This window comes from Nuphar pumila, chromosome 2 (assembly GCF_984573655.1).
Source record: "Nuphar pumila chromosome 2, dmNupPumi1.hap1.1, whole genome shotgun sequence".
In the NCBI taxonomy this organism is placed as follows: domain Eukaryota; kingdom Viridiplantae; phylum Streptophyta; class Magnoliopsida; order Nymphaeales; family Nymphaeaceae; genus Nuphar; species Nuphar pumila.
The window spans coordinates 68,890,378-68,911,164 of NC_143250.1; the positions used below are offsets into that span (position 1 = coordinate 68,890,378).

The 20,787-nt window shown below is 35.9% G+C and overlaps 1 protein-coding gene across 13 annotated transcripts in view; it reads left to right on the forward strand.

Annotated features, from left to right (window-relative positions):
* LOC149845691 (uncharacterized) overlaps nucleotides 1-20,787 on the forward strand; it is a 47,033-nt gene that overhangs the window by 11,893 nt on the left and 14,353 nt on the right. For 11 of the 13 annotated variants that reach the window (XR_016430203.1, XM_089995913.1, XM_089995923.1 and 8 more), the window contains 4 exons: nucleotides 108-250; nucleotides 2,832-2,925; nucleotides 3,030-3,094; nucleotides 4,458-4,562. Coding sequence is in view for 12 of the 13 variants with exons in the window: in XM_089995913.1 (XP_089852039.1) it covers nucleotides 108-250; nucleotides 2,832-2,925; nucleotides 3,030-3,094; nucleotides 4,458-4,562 (407 nt within the window). In the remaining variant the exon portion in view is untranslated. The remainder of the gene's footprint in view (nucleotides 1-107; nucleotides 251-2,831; nucleotides 2,926-3,029; nucleotides 3,095-4,457; nucleotides 4,563-20,787) is intronic. The other 2 variants (XM_089995919.1, XM_089995924.1) reach the window with 1 other exon arrangement.

Genomic DNA, 20,787 nt, shown 5'->3' on the forward strand with positions numbered 1-20,787 from the left:
TGTTGACTTCCATGTGAATTTGTCTATCTGATGGCATCACTTACTCTGTTGTATGAAAAACTGTTCTCCTGTTTCTTCTTGATATACACCTTAAAGTTTACCTGCAGGATGGTTGGAACAGTCATGCTTCTTTTGTGTCGGTCATTCCACCAAAAGGTGCAATTGATTTGCCGGAGTTCAAGGAGGATAAATGGGATTATGGAAGGCATCAATGGATGAATAAGGAATCCAGATTGTGTGCTTACAAATGGTATGCCATATTGTTGGAAGTTGTTAATCTATTCACGTTGAAACTCTGATACTGTAGACTTTGATTGAGATAGAAAAAAGTGTTCTTACAAGTGTAATTTCGTCAGCCTTTAAACACAAAATGTGAAAATCATGAGTACCCTTTATATGTCAGACATCAATGTAGTTTCACACTGATGCTTAAACTTGAGGCATGAAAAGAGAGTAGGGTGCAAATGGATTGGGTTTGGTTGGATATTTTGTCTAAAATCAACACATTTTTTCTGGATACGGATCCTTACATTAGATCCCAACATGTGTTCCGATTTTCTTTTTGGACTTGCATTGATACCATGTGTTGTGTTTGTTTTCGAATTCAGATTGATCTGTTCCCTTTGCACTTTTTACATGCAAAAAGCTGGTTTTCGGTCCTTTTTACTGGATCCAGTTTTACTGTGTATATTTTTTATCTGGGTTCAGCCCTACCTCATCAGATATCATTCAGATCTAGAATCAGACTCAGATCTATATCAGATATGGACTTTGATTTGGCATGATCCTGTCCATATCCAATCCACTTGGGAACACTATTGGATTCTTATGAAAAAAAATTGCAATCTGTGATTTCAATATGGGTTAGGTCTGTCATATCTTTGTTTGTTCAACAACTGGATCATGAAACAAATAAAGGAAAGGAAGCTTTTTATTTTGTTTAGTTTTGAAGTGGTTGGAAGTTTGTGTGTGTATGTATATATATTATATATATGGCTTGAATATGAGAAATGAAATATGACAACTAGAATATGAGAACTAGAAATATGGACATTTCCAATGCCTTTTTTGCAAATCCGACCATGTAGATGTGTTCGGCATGGTGAATTTGCTAGGAATCAACTGTTGGATCGTGTATTTTCGATAAAAAAATGTGATTTTTGAATGCTTAAATATGTATGAAGATTATGAGCCATTGATTTTAAACCTTTAAAAAATTCTTGTTTATGCATCATAATCGGATAATTTAAGAGCGGTTCCTTATAAAACCAATCATGTAGATTACATCCGTACGGTTAGATTCAAGAGAAAAAACAGAAAATCCATGAAAATTACAATTCACACAAGAGCTCTCATATTTCCAGTTCTCATACTCTCTCTCTATATATAGGGTAATACATCCGTGCTAAATGTGGACGGTGCTAAATGAAACATGCTATTGGATTTTCGGGGGGTTTTCAAAATTCTGACCGTACTGTGATCTATATGTTTGTTTTTATAGGAATCAGTTCATGGAGCATTGGATTCCGATGCATGGATAGGTTTTCATAAGGTTTAAAAAATCAACAGCCTACAATTGTCATAAATTTTCAAGGCTCAAAATACCATTTTTTCCATCCAAAATGCATGATACAAGTATCGATTTCTAGTAAATCAATCATGCTGAACACATCTTTACAGTCAAAATTTCAAAAAAAACACCGGAATTCCAATAAAATGATTCATTTAGCACGCACCGTGCCATATTTAGCACGGATGTATTGCCCTATATATATAGATGGGCTTAACACCTAAAGTGTTCGGCATTGCGTCGGATGCGTGCGCGTAGTGGTGTTCGCTGACCGCCACTAATTCCCCTTTTTTGCGATGAATCGACGCACTAAGTGCATCCGATTCTCATTCGATGAGATGGGCATCCACTGTTACGCCCATCTCTCTCTATCTATATATATCAAATTGTCACACAGAATTCAGATAAAGATATAAATGCATAATGTAAACAGGAATTTATTATTAACTGAAAAGTTTGAGAAAAGGATGTTTAGTTAGTTTTTGAAGAAGAAATATGCTTAGGAGTGAAAGTGAATGGCCTGGTGTCGTGAAAGAGGATGTATGGGAGGGATTATATCATCATCAATAAGGCAGTAAGAATTGTTCCTTTGCCTTTATAAGGTAAGATACAAAGAATTTTCTTCACTAGTCGCCAGACCTGAGTCTGTTGAATCATTGATCCAGATTGGTAGAGGAAATGCTCATGTAGGAGTGTATTGAGAGATGCATGTTGTCTTTTATGAAACTGATTTGATGGAAGTTATTCACCTTAGGATGAAGGATTAACTTTGTGGAAACATTTGCATATGGGACAACTTGGCATGTGAATGTAGAAGGGACAGTGGCTGGTTTGGAAGTTTAAGTTCATGGATTTTGGATTTTTTTCTAAAATTTATTTTATAAAGACTAGTTTTTTTTTTAATCTAAATTCTGATGCCTAATTTTACTATTAGGTTTTTTATAAATACTGTTTTATCTATGTCATATATGAAGGAAACAAGCTGGGTAATGGTGATGTGTTGTTTCTGTTGAATTTCAAAAAAAGATGTTTTAAAATCTACGATGGTAATTCTTTGAAACTGATGGGTAAAGTGGTCCATCAAAAAGTAACACTAAACTCCAATTTCCCTGTTATCTTGTGTGTGTGTGTGTGTGTGTGCAGGAACAGACATAGTCCATGCAATGCATGGCCTTCTTGACTAGTGCTTATATTTGATTTATTTGCCTTTTCCTTTTTAAAATGATCTTCATACTCTTTGTTACTGAGTGTGTCATTTCAGCTGGAAATGTCAGCAACCTGGCCACCTTGCAGAGGATTGTTTGGTGACAAAATCTGTTCCTGCTGCAGTTACTTCAAATCCAAAATTTTATGAGGTCAAACTTCATATCATTCAGCTCAACTTACTGCTGTAATCTTTTCATGGAGTGGTCTTTCTAAAGAAGAAGCTGCTTATTTACATTATTTTCCTCTTATATAGGTTCCAATTGAGAAGGATCCAAGGTCTAATACTATATCCAGAGATCTCAACATGTTGTATCGAAGGTTTGCTTTGCTCATATCTTATCCTCTTAATGCCTGCATGCATCTAATACTCTTCTAGTTTCTGCTTATGCTTTTAGAAAGCAGTCCATGATACGTCATTGAGTCTTGTTTGTCTGATTGTGATGTCTGTTTTTCCCTTTTTTACTATTCAACTCTGTATTTTTAATATTAATTAGTCAAATTTTCTCCAGCTTGTGTTTTAGAAAAGCTGCTGTGTGTTTTTTCCTGTGAGTAGATAGTAATATAATATCACGGCTTATATGCTGATTCCATTTCATTTCATAATCTTGTTATGCTTGACCACCTGTAGCCGCTTGTTTTTTAGTGGACCAGAAGGGTGTGGTTATCCCTTCATTTCTTCAGAGATTCATGCTTGTGAAGTCTGATACCTGTAGCAGGTGATCCTTTTCATTTATAGTGGAGTTATATAGGTGTTTATCTCAATTAATTTTTTATCATTGTGGCAGAAGACTGTCACAATGTTGATGTTCTATTTCAAGTTTTTTCCTAAGGGTACATTTACTACATATCCTTTTTGGCTCCAGTTATTTTGGCTGAAAATTTGGCCAATATATTGTAGTTCATTCAATGGTTTGGACATCAAAGGTTTCCCTAAGAGGCGCATAGAAATGAGATTCAAACCTCTATCCTATCCTTATTATTGGAAGTCATGCATTTGCTATAAAATAGTTGCATACATAACAAGATCATTCAATGAGTCCATGACATGGATTATCAACCATTAAAAGTTAAGGAAGCAGTTGTCACGGGCTAACTTTACTCTAAAGTTTGGCACCAGCATGAGTGTTTTTATAAACTTTGCAAATTGTACTTTTGCCCTTGCAGAAAGGGGGGGTCCGGGGGCTCCCCCCGTCGCGGGTCCAAAACAAGGACAGACTCGGCCTCGACTCGTTGATCGAGTCCGACTCGGCGTTGACCGAGTCTGGGCCGTGTTCGAAGCCGCACTCGTGTCGGGGCGTATCGACTCGGGTGCGACACCTCCCTAGCCGAGTCCGTGTGACACCTCCCTAGCCGAGTCCGTGTGACATAGCTGCTGACCTTTTTCCTGTCCATATGCATGAGAAATGTGCATTGTGTCTGAGATCTGGCTGTTGGTTGTCAAGGTTAGGTTCCAGATTGTGGGCTGACAATCTGACAGATACTTGGCTCTTGTATTATCGTTTATCTGTTTCTTCTCTTTTATTTGTTTGCCATCTGTGATAAGGTCTTGTAGCCACTATATTTGTCAAGAATCTCATACCTTTGAAGTGTTTGGCATCCAAAATTTTATTTTATTGTTATTGCTAATAATAATAATCAGTTAATTGGTTCACATTATTTGCTTTTTTTTCCTTTCATACAGATGCAGTGAAATAACAAAATCTTCTTTGGATGCAAAATGCAACATTTGTCGACGTACATCAAGTTTGGCAATGTGCCTTCAATGCAATACCGTTCTCTGCGACAGGTTGGTCTATTCTTGTGTTTAATGGAAGATTTTCCTTTTTCTGTATTTACTCTCATTCTATTAATGAATTTAATGTATATTTCTACATGTGTGTCAGAGGGCAGGCATGTGCACATAGATTTCCACCATTGTTTGATCTGCTTCAATAAGAAATGATCTCTTTCTTCATTTCTTTGTTAAACTCGTCTTTTGTGTTGTATATGGATGTGGTGATAGCACAATGCTGCATCTCACAAGGGCTCTGCTCATCTGGTAGGGGTGACTTGTGAATGTCACCAAGTTGACGGGACATCATTGTTAAAATGTATCATTCAATCTTTGTAATCTTATATATATTTTATATATATAAAGGATGATACATATACATATATGGTATATATGCATATGTATCTTCCTAATTATATATATAAAATATATATTTCTCTATTATTAAGCATAGGGGTAGTTTAGTCATTTCTCCTTTTTACGCATATTCCATTTGGAATATGTTTGTAATTTTATTTTTATTTTTATTTTTTTCTTTTTTCATTTTTCATTTTTGTGGTTTGCGCCACCTAGGGAGGCTCCCCAAAGAGTCGTTGGGGAGCCCCCAACGGTCACAAATATGACCGTTGGGGGCTCCCAACGACTCCTTTGGGAGCCCCCTATGTGGCTCCTCTCTTGTTATAAATAGGGGTCTCCCCCTTGTAATTTATTCACTCCTTTGGAGGAGCTTTTGCTCAATGTAATGGGTGTTACACCCTTCCTCTTCAATAATATCAACTTATGCCTTATAGGCATTTTTGCCCCTTTGTGGGTTTATGTGTTAGCACATTATGTGCTTGTGTTTTCTCCTTTAGTGGGTATATTCGCACTTCATGTGCATGTGTATTGGTTCATTGTTGAACCTAATATATTCAAAGTCGTTTCTTTATATGGTATCAGAGCGAGGTTGGGATCGAGTTGCTCTTTGTTGCATTGGGAAGCGTGCTATTCAAGAAATTTTAAAGAAGAATGGTGAAGTTCTCGTTTCTCTCTTTTGCTTCTTAAAATTATTTGGTATGCATTATATTTCTTTAAGTATTATGCATTATGAAGAATTAGATATGTTTTTGCATATGTGTTTCTCTCTTTTGCTTCTTAAAATATTTGGTATGTATTATATTTCTTTAAATATTGAGCATTATAAAGAATTAGATATGTTTTTGCATATGTGTTCTTCATGTCATTATGAGTTTGGATTCTTAACAATTCCATTGAACTTTTTATATTATTCTCTTTCGTATGTCTTTTCTTGCAAAATAAGTTTTTTTAAAGAAAGTTATGTTAGAAGTAAAATGTTTGTGAGAGATGTAGCATTGCTCACATACTCTCATCATAATTATTTCATATTAAAGGTATGTGTTTACCCTCTAAAATGTCCTATATGAGGTTTTTTCATAATAACATGTGTCTTTGAAAAATGATGTTTTATTTTCCTACCTAATGAGTTCTTTTTCATACTAACAATGTTTGATTAAGAAGGCATTTTTATAATATCGGTTGAATTATGTTTTAAAAATGATCTCATAAAATATGGTTATTCTCTTTGCATTCTTCAATTCAATTTCAAGAATATGTTTTATTATAAGATTTATGGTCTTTATTAATGTTGCATACTTATTACATATGTTTTAAATATTTCATGTTGTGTTTATTTAAAACATATTCATGCCATTGGTTATAATCTATTAAGTCATATAATATTATGAATTTTTGTTTATAGATTTATGCCATAACACAATCCTAGTATTCTCTTTGGGATTTTCTCCACTTTAATAGTTTTCCCTATTCCTTTCGTATATACCCTCATTTGAGAATTTTGTTTGTTGGATCTCTCTTTGAAAGGCCTTTTGATCCTTGTGAATCTTCTTATGAGTATATACTCTTTGAGAAGATTTCATGATTGTTATAAGCTTCTTTTTAATATTGGTTTTTTATGAGATTTTTTAATATTACCATCTTTGTGAAAGCTTGAGAGTCTCAAGCATTTGCTCTTTTTATAAAATACATGCATTATTGCATGTTTGCTATTATTATGCTTTTTGCGTATTTTGTTCAAGTGTTGTGAGAGTGTCTTCGTACACTTCTTTTATAAAGTATTCATGCTTGTATGCGTATTGTCTATTCATAGACATTTTCACATGGTACTCTCTTTTCAATAAAGAGATGATATATATTGCCTTCCTTAGAGCTTGTTTTCTCCCTTAGTGGACTTGTGAGATTGTTTCTTTTATCATTATAAGTGCTTCCACAATATCTTGTTACATGTTGTCCTAAATTTGTTCATTTAAGATTATTACCATTCTACATCTTGGTATGCATATAATTGCAATTTATAAAAGCTTGATTTGATTCTTGGATTATTCCAAATCCGTCCTCACACATGCCATTGCTTAAATATTTCATGTTGTGTTTATTAAGTCTTTTTTATAATGATCATGATTGAACATAATTTCGTATTTATGCAAAATTATTATAAGGCATATTGTTGTGATTAATTATGTTGGACCTTTGAATCGGCCCTTTTTGTAAAATCACATATTTGAAAAATGATTTTCCTAAGTGTTCATTGCCTTTTTATGACATTTATTTTTATCCATCACAAGTTATATGATGCATCAATCTTTTTTGTATGGCCTTATTGTTATATTAGAGATGATTGTTGAGGTGAGTTAAGGGCACCTTGTGTTATGTCATTTTAGATTGTCCAATTACCATATTAAAGATGGTTGTTGAGGTGAGTTATGGGCACCTTGGGACTCTAGAATGATTTGTTATATGATCTCTAATTATAAGTGTGTCACTCGTTTTCTTTTGGCCATTGATCTTATGGATGCTTTTATTTATATATAAATGTGATGGATATTGTTAAGACATATGTAATAATATGTAATAATACATCTATATATATATAAATATAGATGTATATTCACCATAATACCCGATAGGGGTATTATGGTCTTTTTATAAGTACCCAATAGGGGTACTTGTTTTATTTCTTTTATTTTGCTGATTTTTATTTTTTGTTTTTTTATTTTTAAATGTTTTTTGGGATACCGAAAAGGGGCCCCACAATGGAGTCGTTGGGGCCCCCAACGGTCACAATTGTGACCGTTGGGGGCTCCCAACGACTCTATTGGGAGCCCCTTTGGTCTCCTTTTCTTATAAATAAGGGGAACCCCCCTTGTATGTGGTATTGCTCTTGAGAGCTCCTCTTTAATAATAGTTATTTTATTTTTCATGTGTGTAGCCTTTTTATAAGGCCCTTCGTATATCCCTTAGTGGATTTCCTCTCTTATGCTTGTTGCATTTGTCCGTGTGGGACATAGTGAATGCTTTAGCATTCTTGGATTCTTTCGCATATTTCATTACATGGTATCAAAGCCATACGATCTTCTAAGGTAAAATCGTGTATCTCTCTACTTCCTTTTTTTTCTCACACCTCCATTTTGTAGCAATGGAAGTTAAGATCGATCTATCATTCAAGCTCAATGGGAAAAATTGCATGATGTGGGCATCCGCAATGGAGAATAATCTCAAAGGCAAGAAGCTTTGGGGTTATGTAATGGGAACCGTTCCAGAACCCCAACTTAAGCTCACAAAGATGGAAGAAGATCAAGAGAAAGCTCTTGAAGGCGATGCTCGTCTCAAGGCTATTGAAGATTATCATCACCAAATGGAAGATTGGGAGAGCAACCATGCAAAAATCCTAGCATGGTTTATGAATAATGTTGAACTTAAGGTATGTGCAAATATTGCAAAATTCCGCCGGGCAAATGAAGCTTGGTTTTTTATGAAGGGTATGTTTACCCAAAAGGATCTTGCAAGAGCTTATTTTTTGCAAGAAAAAGTGAGAACCACAAAACAAGGTGACATGAGCATACAAGACTATTATAGTGCTCTAAATCCTTTGTGGGATGAATTGGCTCTTTTAGAGCCTAAATGGGTGTCTATGGAGGATGTGGTACTAAGACAAAAACAAATGGAACAAGATAGATTGTTTCAATTTTTATTTGGGCTTCGTCCCGAATTTGAACAAGTTAGATCTGTTAATATATATATATATACTTATATATATATACATTCGTATATATATAAGTATATATATACATATATGTATATATATAATTTCTCATTTAGATAAATACCCGATAGGGGTATTCTTGTAAAACCACATATGTACCTTTTTCTTTTTTCTTTTTTTCCTTTTTCCCTTTTTCCTTTTTCTTTTTTTTTTCTTTATTTCTTTTCCTTTTTGTAATGACCACAAGGGGGCCCCACACTTGTAGTCGTTGGGGCTCCAACGGTCAGATTTCTGACCGTTGGGGCTCCCAACGACTACAAGGGAGCCTCCCTTGTGGTTCCTTTTAGTGCTTCCCTCCTCTATAAATAGAGGAGGTCTTCCCCTCTTAAAGGTATGGGTTTTTACACCCCTCTCTCTCTTTCTTCAATAAATCCAACTTATGACTTTAAGTCATTTCCTATATTTGTGAGGTTTTGTGTGTGCACATTTGGTGTTTGTGTTCTTGGCTCTTGTAGTCACTCTTAAAGAGTGACTTTTGCTCTATTGGTGCTTTCGCCTCTTTTCATTACATGGTATCAGAGCTCGGTTGGTGATTGGGCTTCTCTTTTGACATCTTGGAAAGCGTGCCTCTCAAAGTTTTGAAGAAAGGAAGTATATTTGGTGCCGATGGAACGTGACTCTAAAGTGGAGCTCTCTTTCAAGCTAAATGGGTCCAACTATCTCATGTGGGCCTCCGCTATGGAAAATCATCTAAGAGGTAAGAAACTTTGGGGTTTTGTTATGGGGACTACTCCCGAACCCTCTCTTGTTCTTACCAAAATTGAAAATGAAGTGGAAAAGGCTTTAGATGGCGATGAGCGCATCAAAACCATTAATGAACATCAATCCAAAATCGAGGATTGGGAAAGCAACCATGCCAAAATCTTGGCATGGTTTATGAACAACGTAGATCTTAAAAATTGTGCCAATATTGCCAAGTTTAGAAGAGCCAATGAGGCTTGGTTTTTTCTTAAGGGTATGTATACCCAAAAAGATCTTGCTCGGCAATTCTTTTGCCAAGAAAAAATTCGTTCCACCAAACAAATGGATATGAATGTCCGGGACTACTTTAGCTCTCTAACTCCTCTTTGGGATGAGCTTGCCCTTCTTGAACCCAAATCGGTTGCTCCACAAGACATTGAACTAAGAAGGGAACAAATTGAAAAGGAGCACTTTTTTCAATTCCTTCATGGACTTCGCCCGGAATTTGAACAAGTGAGGGCATCTCTTCTCCATAGAAGCAAAGCCCTACCTATTGAAGACGCTCTTGCCGAGGTATGTCAAGAAGAAACTCGACTTGGCTTGAGCATTAGGAATGATGAAGTTTTGGCCGTTAATAGGCCCGGATCAAATGTTAAAGCATATAGACCTCCCCACTTTAACAAAAATATCAATGGGCCTAGAAGGGGAATAATATGCCATTATTGTAATGAACCGGGTCACATTAGACCGGCTTGTCCAAAACTCAAAGGTAAAGTTGCCGTGGTTGGGGAAACTTCTCCAAAGAAGGAAGAAAGTACCAAAGAAGGAGATATCAAAGAAACTCTAAATCACATCTCCGAAGTTCTTCAACATCTTCTCAAGACTTCTCCTTCAACATCCGGGGCCGCCATTGCCTACTCTTCATCTCCTCCAGGTATGTGGATACTAGACTCCGGTGCTTCTTTTCATATGACATCTCATAAAAATTCTCTTTCAAATATTTTTTCCGAACCTATATCTTCTTGTGTTTCAACGGCCGATGGTACATCACTAAAAATTGAAAGTATTGGATCTCTTGATTTCAAAAACTTCTTTGTTCCTAAAGTAAGAATCGTTCCTAAAATAAATTTAAATCTTTTTTCCGTATCTCAAATCACCGATCATGGATGCCAAGTCTCTTTCTCACCTAAGGATTGCACCGTGCAGGATCTCCAGTCAGGGAAGCTGATTGGGCAAGGCCATAGAAGGGGTGACCTCTACTTTATGGATTTTTTGACTCTCCCATCTAAGGCATCATGCAATCTTGTAAAAGACAAAAGTATTGGAATATGGAATGAGAGACTTGGCCATCCAAATTTTGTAAAAATGTCTCTTTTTCCGTTTTTGAACAATACTTGTAAAGACAATCACATGACTTGTAAAGATTGCATTTTTGGGAAATCTAAAGCTATTCCATTTCCACAAATAAGTTACTTTACCACTCGGCCATTTGAACTTATTCATTCCGATGTGTGGGGACCTTCCCCTATTTTATCTAAAGGAGTTTTTTCGTATTATGTGGTATTTATTGATGATTTTACTCGATTCACGTGGATTTACTTCCTAAGTCGCAAATCCGAAGTTTTCTCTTTCTTCAAAGAATTTCATGCAATGGTCAAAAACCAATTTTTGGGAAATTTATCTATTCTTAGATCCGATTCGGGAGGCGAATATATGTCCAATGATTTTCAAAAATATTTAAAAGAAAATGGAATTTTCCACCAACGTTCTTGTCCCAACACTCCACAACAAAATGGACTTGCGGAAAGAAAGCATAGACACATAATAAAGACTACAAGAACGTTATTAATCTCAAGAAACATTCCAAAATCCTTTTGGGCCGAAGCGGTTCTAACCTCTACATATCTTATCAATAGGACCCCTTCGTCCTCTTTAAAAAATCTTTCTCCATTTGAAAAACTTTACAATATGTCTCCCGATTACAAAAGACTAAGAATTTTTGGATGTAAATGCTTTGTTTTAACTTACAAAAATGATAAACTTTCCCCTAGGGCTATTGAATGCATTTTTTTGGGATATGGCGAAAAACAAAAAGGGTATAGATGTTTTGACATACTTAAAAATAAGCTTTATATCTCTAAAGATGTCACATTCCTTGAAGAGGAAAGTGGTTTTTCGCACCAACCGAATGAAAATATTGATTATTCATTCTTATTTGACTTATTGCCTAACGAAAACATCATAGATGATCATATTGATTCTAATGAATCTCTTAGTGAAGATCTTGTTGAACATCCAAACGATGATCAAAACCTTGAAGAAAATGTTTCAAGACAAATTCAAGTCTACTCTAGAAGGAATGAAAGGAATCCTCCTTGTGCCCTTGAAAAATTTTCCCAAAATGAGTTCACCGAAGAGACTTCTCAAAGAAGATCAAATCGGATTTCCAAAATACCAAATAGATTTGTTTCTTATGATTCTTTTTCGCCTAATTTTTGAGCATGCCTTCTTGCTCTTCACTCTTTTCATGAACCATCTCATTACAATGATGCTAAACAATATGCTCATTGGAATGAAGCTATGCAACTTGAACTTAATGCTCTTAAAAAGGCACAAACTTGGGAAATCATTGATCCTCCAAATGGCAAAAAACCCATCGGATGTAGATGGGTTTTTAAAGTAAAAACTAAGAGTGATGGTTCATTGGAAAGGTATAAGGCTAGGTTGGTAGCCAAAGGATATGCCCAAGAGTATGGGGTAGATTATGATGAAACCTTTGCCCCCGTTGCTCGAATGACTAGTGTTCGAGCTCTTATTGCTATAGCCGCAGTTAAAAAATGGCCAATTTTTCAACTTGATGTTAAAAATGCCTTTTTAAATGGTAATTTAAATGAAGAAGTGTATATGGAACCACCTCCAGGTATGGACTTAAATGGAAAAATTTTGAAATTAAAAAAGGCTTTATATGGACTTAAGCAAGCACCTAAAGCTTGGTATGATAGGTTTAGTAACGTATTAATAAATTTAGGATTTTCTTCTTGTTATACTGACACTGCTCTTTTTGTGAAAAGAACAGGTGACTCCATTATTATGCTTCTGCTGTATGTTGATGATATGATCATCACTGGAAATGACAAAAAGGGAGTAAATGATGTTAAGTCTATGCTAAAAGATACTTTTGATATGTCTGACCTTGGTTATTTGCGATATTTTTTAGGTATTGAAGTGGCTTATTCCGAACGTGGATACATCTTATCTCAGATGAAATTAGCTGCTGAAATTTATACCAAATCAGGAATATCTGATGAAAAGAAAGTTGAGACTTCCGAAGTTATCAATGCAAAACTTAGACTTGAAGATGGTGTTCTTCTTGAAGATCCAACTCCCTACCGTCAATTAATTGGATCCCTCACTTATCTATCCATCACCCGTCCTGACATAGCTCATGCGGTTCATGCAGCAAGCCAGTTCCAGCACGCACCTACCACGGTTCATATGGCGGCCGTAATGAGAATTGTGCGATATATCAAAAACACCATCTCAAAGGGACTCTTCTTATCCTCTTCCTCATCTCTTGAATTGACTGCTTTTACTGATGCTGACTGGGGAGGCAATCCCAATGATCGTATCTCAATTACGGGTCTTTGTATCTTTTTAGGTGAATCTCTCATCTCGTGGAGATGCAAGAAGCAGCAGAAAGTCTCCTTATCATCTACTGAAGCTGAGTATCGGGCTATGGCGATGACAACTATGGAAATCGTATGGCTCAGAAGTCTCCTCGCTGACATGGGCGTCCTCATTTCCACTCCTACCAAGCTCTGCTGTGATAACAAAAGTGCGATATACATTGCCAGCAATCACACCTTTCATGAAGGGACAAAGCATATCGAGATGGATTGCCATTATGTTCAAGACGAATATCTCAGAGGGACTATCTCATTACCATATGTTACTTCAGAATATCAGTTGGCTGACTTCTTCACCAAAGCGCTTCCAACTCCACGATTTATGTTCCTCCTTAGCAAACTTTCGGTCTTCTCCCCGTAAAGTTTGAGGGGGCGTGTTAAAAAATATATATATATATATATATACTTATATATATATACATTCGTATATATATAAGTATATATATACATATATGTATATATATAATTTCTCATTTAGATAAATACCCGATAGGGGTATTCTTGTAAAACCACATATGTACCTTTTTCTTTTTTCTTTTTTTCCTTTTTCCCTTTTTCCTTTTTGTTTTTTTTTTCTTTTTTTTCCTTTTTTTTCTTTATTTCTTTTCCTTTTTGTAATGACCACAAGGGGGCCCCACACTTGTAGTCGTTGGGGCTCCAACGGTCAGATTTCTGACCGTTGGGGCTCCCAACGACTACAAGGGAGCCCCCCTTGTGGTTCCTTTTAGTGCTTCCCTCTTCTATAAATAGAGGAGGTCTTCCCCTCTTAAAGGTATGGGTTTTTACACCCCTCTCTCTCTTTCTTCAATAAATCCAACTTATGACTTTAAGTCATTTCCTATATTTGTGAGGTTTTGTGTGTGCACATTTGGTGTTTGTGTTCTTGGCTCTTGTAGTCACTCTTAAAGAGTGACTTTTGCTCTATTGGTGCTTCCGCCTCTTTTCATTACAAGATCCTCACTTCTCCATAGATCTACGTTTCCTCCCTTAGAAGAGGCTATTGCCGAGATTACTCAAGAAGAGACTATGCATAATATGGGTAAAAGCATAGATGAAGTTCTTGTCGTATCTAAACCCGACAATCATGTCAAAACATACAAACCACCTCATTTTGGTAAGCAAGGGAGTGGTGGAAGAAAAATGATTATATGTCATCATTGTTATGAGCCGGGGCATATTAAACCCGTTTGCCCAAAGCTAAATGGAGCATTCAAGCCAAAGGTGGCTTCCGTTGAAGAATCATCCACCAAAGAAGATGACGACAAGAACGGGGATCTCAAAGATACTCTTGGACAAATCTCCTTGGCTCTCCAACAAATTCTAAAGGCTACTTCTTCCACCTCCGGTGCCGCCATTGCCTCATCATCACCTCCCGGTACGTACTCTTGGATTTTAGATTCCGGAGCCTCTTTTCACTTGACTGCTCATGAAAATGCATTAACCAATGTGCACACCAATTCAAAAATATCTTGTGTCTCTACGGCCGATGGAACTTTTCTCAAAATAAATGGTGTTGGAACTCTTGATTCTAAAAATGTTCAAAATTTCCTTGTTCCAAAAGTTAGAATAGTTCCAAAATTAAATCTTAACCTCTTTTCCGTGTCTCAAATAGCCGACCATGGATGTGAAATATCTTTCTCATCCCAAGGGTGCTTTGTGCAGGATCTCCGGTCCGGGAAGCGGATTGGGCAAGGCCATAGGAAGGGAGACCTTTATTTTATGGATAACTTAATGCTTCCAAATACCTCATTTTGTACTTATGTCCAAGACAAAAATATTGAAACTTGGCATAAAAGGCTTGGACATCCAAGTTACTCTAAAATGTATCTTTTTCCTTTTGGACACAAGTTTTGTAAAGAAAAAGATATCAATTGCAAAGATTGCATTTTTGGAAAAATGAAGTCTACTCCTTTTCCTATTAGAACCTTTGTGACAACAAGACCTTTTGAATTGGTGCATTCCGATGTTTGGGGACCATCTCCGGTTCTATCCAAAGGTGGTTATTCGTATTATGTTACTTTTATTGATGATTATACTAGATATGTATGGATTTATTTTCTTAACTTTAAATCGGAAGTTTTTAATTTCTTTAAAGAATTTCATGCAAAAGTTCAAAATCAATTTCAAAGTCAAATATCCATTCTTAGATCCGATTCGGGTGGAGAGTACTTATCAAATGATTTTCAATCATATCTAAAACAACATGACATTTGTCATTAAAAATCTTGTCCAAGAACTCCTCAACAAAATGGTCTAGCGGAAAGAAAACATAGACATATTTTGGAAACCATTAGATCCTTACTCATTTCTAAAAATATTCCTAAAAGTTTTTGGGCCGAAGCCGTGTTAACCTCCACCTATTTAATCAATAGGATGCCATCTTCAAAATTGAACAATATCTCTCCTTATGAAAAACTTTTCAATATGACACCCGACTACAATCGTCTTTGTATTTTTGGGTGTAAATGCTTTGTTCTTTTACATAAAAGAGATAAATTGTCACCTAAAGCAATAGAATGTGTATTTTTAGGATATGGTGAAAATCAAAAGGGCTATAGATGCTTTGACCATAAAAACAATAAATTATTTGTCTCCAAAGATGTGACCTTTTTAGAAGATGAAAATGGATTTGAAATATTGGAAAAACCAAATGAAATTGATTATATGTTTATCAATGATCTTTTAGAAGATTCAAATGATGACTCTTTGAGTCATCCGGAAGTTTTAGAAAATACTCATGATTCTCATGACAGTAATGTATCACCAACTAATGGTGACAATCTCCAAGTATACACTCGGCGTGAGGAAGCCCAACCTATTAGTGCTTTAGAAAAATTCTTGCGGCTTAATGAACCCCTAGAAGAAACCTCCCTTAGGCGTTCTTCTAGAGAATCAATTCCACCTAATAGGTTTGTCTCATATGAAACTCTCTCACCTAACTATAGAGCTTGTCTAATAGCCTTGCATTCTTACTATGAACCTTCCCATTATAATCAAGCAAAAAATATACCTCATTGGGTTGAAGCAATGAAAGTTGAACTAGATGCTTTAAATAAGGCTAAAACTTGGGAAATAGTTCACCTTCCTCCAAATAAGAAAGCTATAAGATGTCGATGGGTCTACAAAGTCAAAACAAAAAAGTGATGGTTCCCTAGAACGTTATAAAGCTAGATTAGTTGCTAAGGGATATTCACAAGAGTATGGCATCGATTATGAGGAGACTTTTGCCCCCGTGGCTCGCATGACAAGCGTTAGAACTTTAATAGCGGTAGCATCATCTAAGAAATGACCTATATTCCAATTAGATGTTAAAAATGTCTTTCTTAACGGTCAGTTGAATGAAGAAGTATATATGGACCCTCCGCCGGGAATTAGTGTTAACCAAGGTCAAACTCTTTGGTTATTAAAAGCTTTATATGGTCTTAAACAAGCCCCTAAGGCTTGGTATGATAGATTTAGTGCTATCATGTTACAATTGGGATTTCGCTCATGTTATACTGACACTGCTCTTTTTGTTAAGCGTGCAGGTAATAGTATCATCATTCTTCTTCTTTATGTTGATGATATGATCATCACTGGCAATGATGAAAGTGGTATTCTTAATGTTAAAAATATGTTAAAACATAATTTTGATATGTCTGATCTGGGTTTTCTCAGGTACTTTCTTGGTATAGAAGTAGCATACTCTCCTCGAGGGTATATATTGTCACAAATGAAGCTTGCTGCAGACATATGTTCCAAATCTGGGATTTCAGATGACAAAAAGGTGGAGACTCCTGAGGTTATCAATGCTAAACTACGACTGGAGGATGGAGTTTTGCTGGATGATCCTACGCCCTATAGGCAACTCATAGGCTCTCTCACCTATCTGACTATCACCAGGCCGGATATTGCTCATGCTGTGCACTCTGCAAGCCAATTTCAGCATGCTCCTACATCTGTGCATATGAGTGCTGTGCTCCGGATCATTCGATACATCAAAAATACTTTGACTAAAGGGCTATTCCTATCCTCACTCTCTTCTTTAGACTTACTGGCTTATACTGATGCTGACTGGGGAGGAAACCCAAATGATCGAATCTCAACTACTGGCTTTTGTGTTTTCCTAGGAGATTCGCTAATTGCTTGGAGGTGCAAGAAACAGCAGAAAGTCTCATTGTCTTCTACTGAAGCAGAATACAGGGCTATGACAACTGCTACAATGGAGCTTGTGTGGCTTCGAAGTCTTCTTCAAGATATGGGAGTCGAAATTACCGGTGCTTCGAAGCTTTGTTGCGACAACAAAAGTGCCATCTACATTGTCAGCAACCACACCTTTCATGAGAGGACTAAACATATTGAAATGGACTGTCATTATGTACGTGATGAATATCTTTGTGGGACAGTTACACTGCCATATGTCACTTCAGAATATCAACTTGCAGATTTCTTTACCAAAGCTCTGCCTGCTCCTCGCTTCTTGTTCCTTCTTGGCAAAATTTCGGTCATTCCCCCGTAAAGTTTGAGGGGGGGTGTTAAGACATATGTAATAATATGTAATAATATGTAATAATACATCTATATATATAAATATAGATGTATATTCACCATAATACCCGATAGGGGTATTATTGTCTTTTCACAAGTACCCAATAGGGGTACTTGTTTTATTTCTTTTATTTTGCTGATTTTTATTTTTAAATGTTTTTTGGGATACCGAAAAGGGGCCCCACAATGGAGTCGTTGGGGCCCCCAACGGTCACAATTATATGATCTCTAATTATAAGTATGTCACTCGTTTTCTTTTGGCCATTGATCTTATGGATATATGGTGTCTTGGAACCTTAAATGTTTTAAGGTATACTTAATTCAAGGGTGTTGGGGATTATTGCCCAACCTTTTATTGCTTATAAATCTTATGAGTGCATTTGCACATTTGTGATTTCGTGTTCTGTGCTTTTGTGCACAAGTGTTCCAAGTGTTCTTGGTATGTGTATGTTCTTATATTTATATCGTTCCATCGATTATAGTATCTTGTTAAAGATACTTTTACATGCTTTTGTGCACAAGTGTTTCTAAGTGTTCTTGTTGTGCGTATGTGCACATATTTATTTTCAAAATATTGTCCAAGGTTTTACTTATATGTTTGTCATTACAAGTTTTATTGCCTCAAAAGTCTTCTCCTCTTATACCTCTTATCTAAGTGTCATCATATGTAGACAAGACATATTATTACACCATTGTGTGTTGGTAGCCCTTTGTTGACTTTGATCTCTTGGTCTAGTAGCTGAACACACTTGTCTTGAGTGTTATTATATGTAGACAAGGCACGTTGATTCACATCATGGTGTGTGATTTTAGTCCATGTTGGCATTTGTGTCCTTGTTCTAGTCGCTGAAATGTATGCCCATGGTTGGCTTCTTTCACTCATTTCAAGTGCCATTTTATGTAGATAAGAGATGTATTGTGTTTTAGCCTATGGTTGACTTGATACTCTTGTTCTAGTAGCTGAACATACTTGATCTTGAGTGTATTTTTACGTAGACAAGAGATGCTTTTGGTTCATGTTGGCGTGTATTCTCTTGTTCTTATCGTTGATGCACTCATTTCAAGTATTATTACATGTAGACAAGAGGTTCTTTTACACACCGTTGTGTGTGTCCTTGGCCTTTAATGGCATTATATTTATGTTCTTGATCTAGTAGCTTACACACTTGATTTGTGGGTTTTGGAGGATTAATGAGGTAGTTGCTTGTAATGGATGAATTATTGTTGAAATTTGTGAAATTTCATTCATATTTTGTCTTTTAAAGATACAAGTGAATCATATCATTAATATGCGTATTTTAAAATCAAATTGATTTTTTGGTCACCTTTTATATTTGATATGCAAAATGAGTTTTTGTAATTGCAATCATTTGAGTGAGATGTTTCTAAATGTGTAAGGTTCTCTAATCAAATAACTCTCATTTTTTTGCTTCTTAAGAGGACTTAAAACCTTTTGAACTCTTGTGTTTTATACACTCTTTTGAGCATTTCCCTCTTGAAATCGCTTTCAAAGGACTTGCTAAAATCAATGACACTTGTCTTTCTATCTTATCGGATCATATAATATTACTTGACTAAAGTATGATTGGAGCATGATCATTAATGACTCTTTTAGGTGTTGATTCATTTCATGATATTATATGCATATGCTTATTATGGCCTTTTTGCCCTCATTCAATAAATTATGTGCAGCTTATGCCTCTTCGTAGGCTTCTTGTGGTGTCCCTTGTGGACCATTATGTTATTCCTCGTCATGAGGTTATGTTTGTCCAATGATGGACTTTATGAATGCATTATGCATTCTTGTAATTTGTTTTCGCTCCCTCTTCAACATGGTATATGATTATGAAAAATTGGTTTTCTAAAATCATTTTGCATACATAAATAATTATCTTGTTCCATCAAATCCTGTGATGAATTATGCATAGAATATCTTTTTGCACCATTACTTTTGGATGAATTATATGATATGATTTTTTGGTTAATTCATCTTATTTGGAATATTTCAATTGATTAAAGTGCAAAGATATCTTTTACTTGAACCTCTTCTTGATTTGTTCCACAGGATCTTGAAGATGAGAGAAAAAGAAGTACCTTGGATAGATCATGAAAGATGATCATCGTTAAAGACTTTGGAGGAAGACATTTGCAAATTTCAATGGCATTCAGACCGAAGGCTCTTGAAGCCTTGAGATTCTTCCTCTTGCATTCTTCAATCTTTTCGTTCCCCCACGCAAATTTTGAGGGAGGGTGTTAAAATGTATCATTCAATCTTTGTAATCTTATATATATTTTATATATATAAAGGATGATACATATACATATATGGTATATATGCATATGTATCTTCCTAATTATATATATAAAATATATATTTTTCTATTATGAAGCATAGGGGTAGTTTAGTCATTTCCCCTTTTTATGCATATTCCATTTGGAATATGTTTGTAATTTTATTTTTCTTTTTCTTTTTTTCTTTTTTCATTTTTGTGGTTTGCGCTATCTAGGGAGGCTCCCCAAAGAGTCGTTTGGGAGCCCCCAACGGTCACAAATGTGATCGTTGGGGTCTCCCAACGACTCCTTTGGGAGCCCCCTATGTGGCTCCTCTCTTGTTATAAATAGGGGTCTCCCCCTTGTAATTTATTCACTCCTTTGGAGGAGCTTTTGCTCCATGTAATGGGTGTTACACCCTTCCTCTTTTCAATAATATCAACTTATGCCTTATAGGCATTTTTGCCCTTTGTAGGTTTATGTGTTAGCACATTATGTGCTTGTGTTTTCCCCTTTAGTGGGTATATTTGCACTTCATGTGCATGTGTATTGGTTCATTATTGAACCTAATATATTCAAAGCCGTTTCTTTATAATCATGACTTTGAAACCCTTGGTGAGCACCGTTTGCCCAAATGTTGAAGTTGAGTGTACTCCCCAGTGGGCAGGGGGGAACTCAAGGGTTTGGTCGGTGATTTTGGGTGTGTGGTTCCCTTGGCCTAGCCAAAAAAAAAAGTTGTAAACCTTCTTAAACATCTCTTTTATTTTCTAGTTGTTATTCAGGATTTCTTTTGAAATATACTTGCTTTTTTGTTTGATGTGCATCCGTTGTCTTCTCGTTTAGTCATTTGACGGGCTGTTCGTTGTAGAACATTTAGGTGCATGTTTAATATGTTAATTTAAAGGAAATTAATAGGTTATCTGCTATCATCTTCCAGTGGAGAGGACCAAGGCAC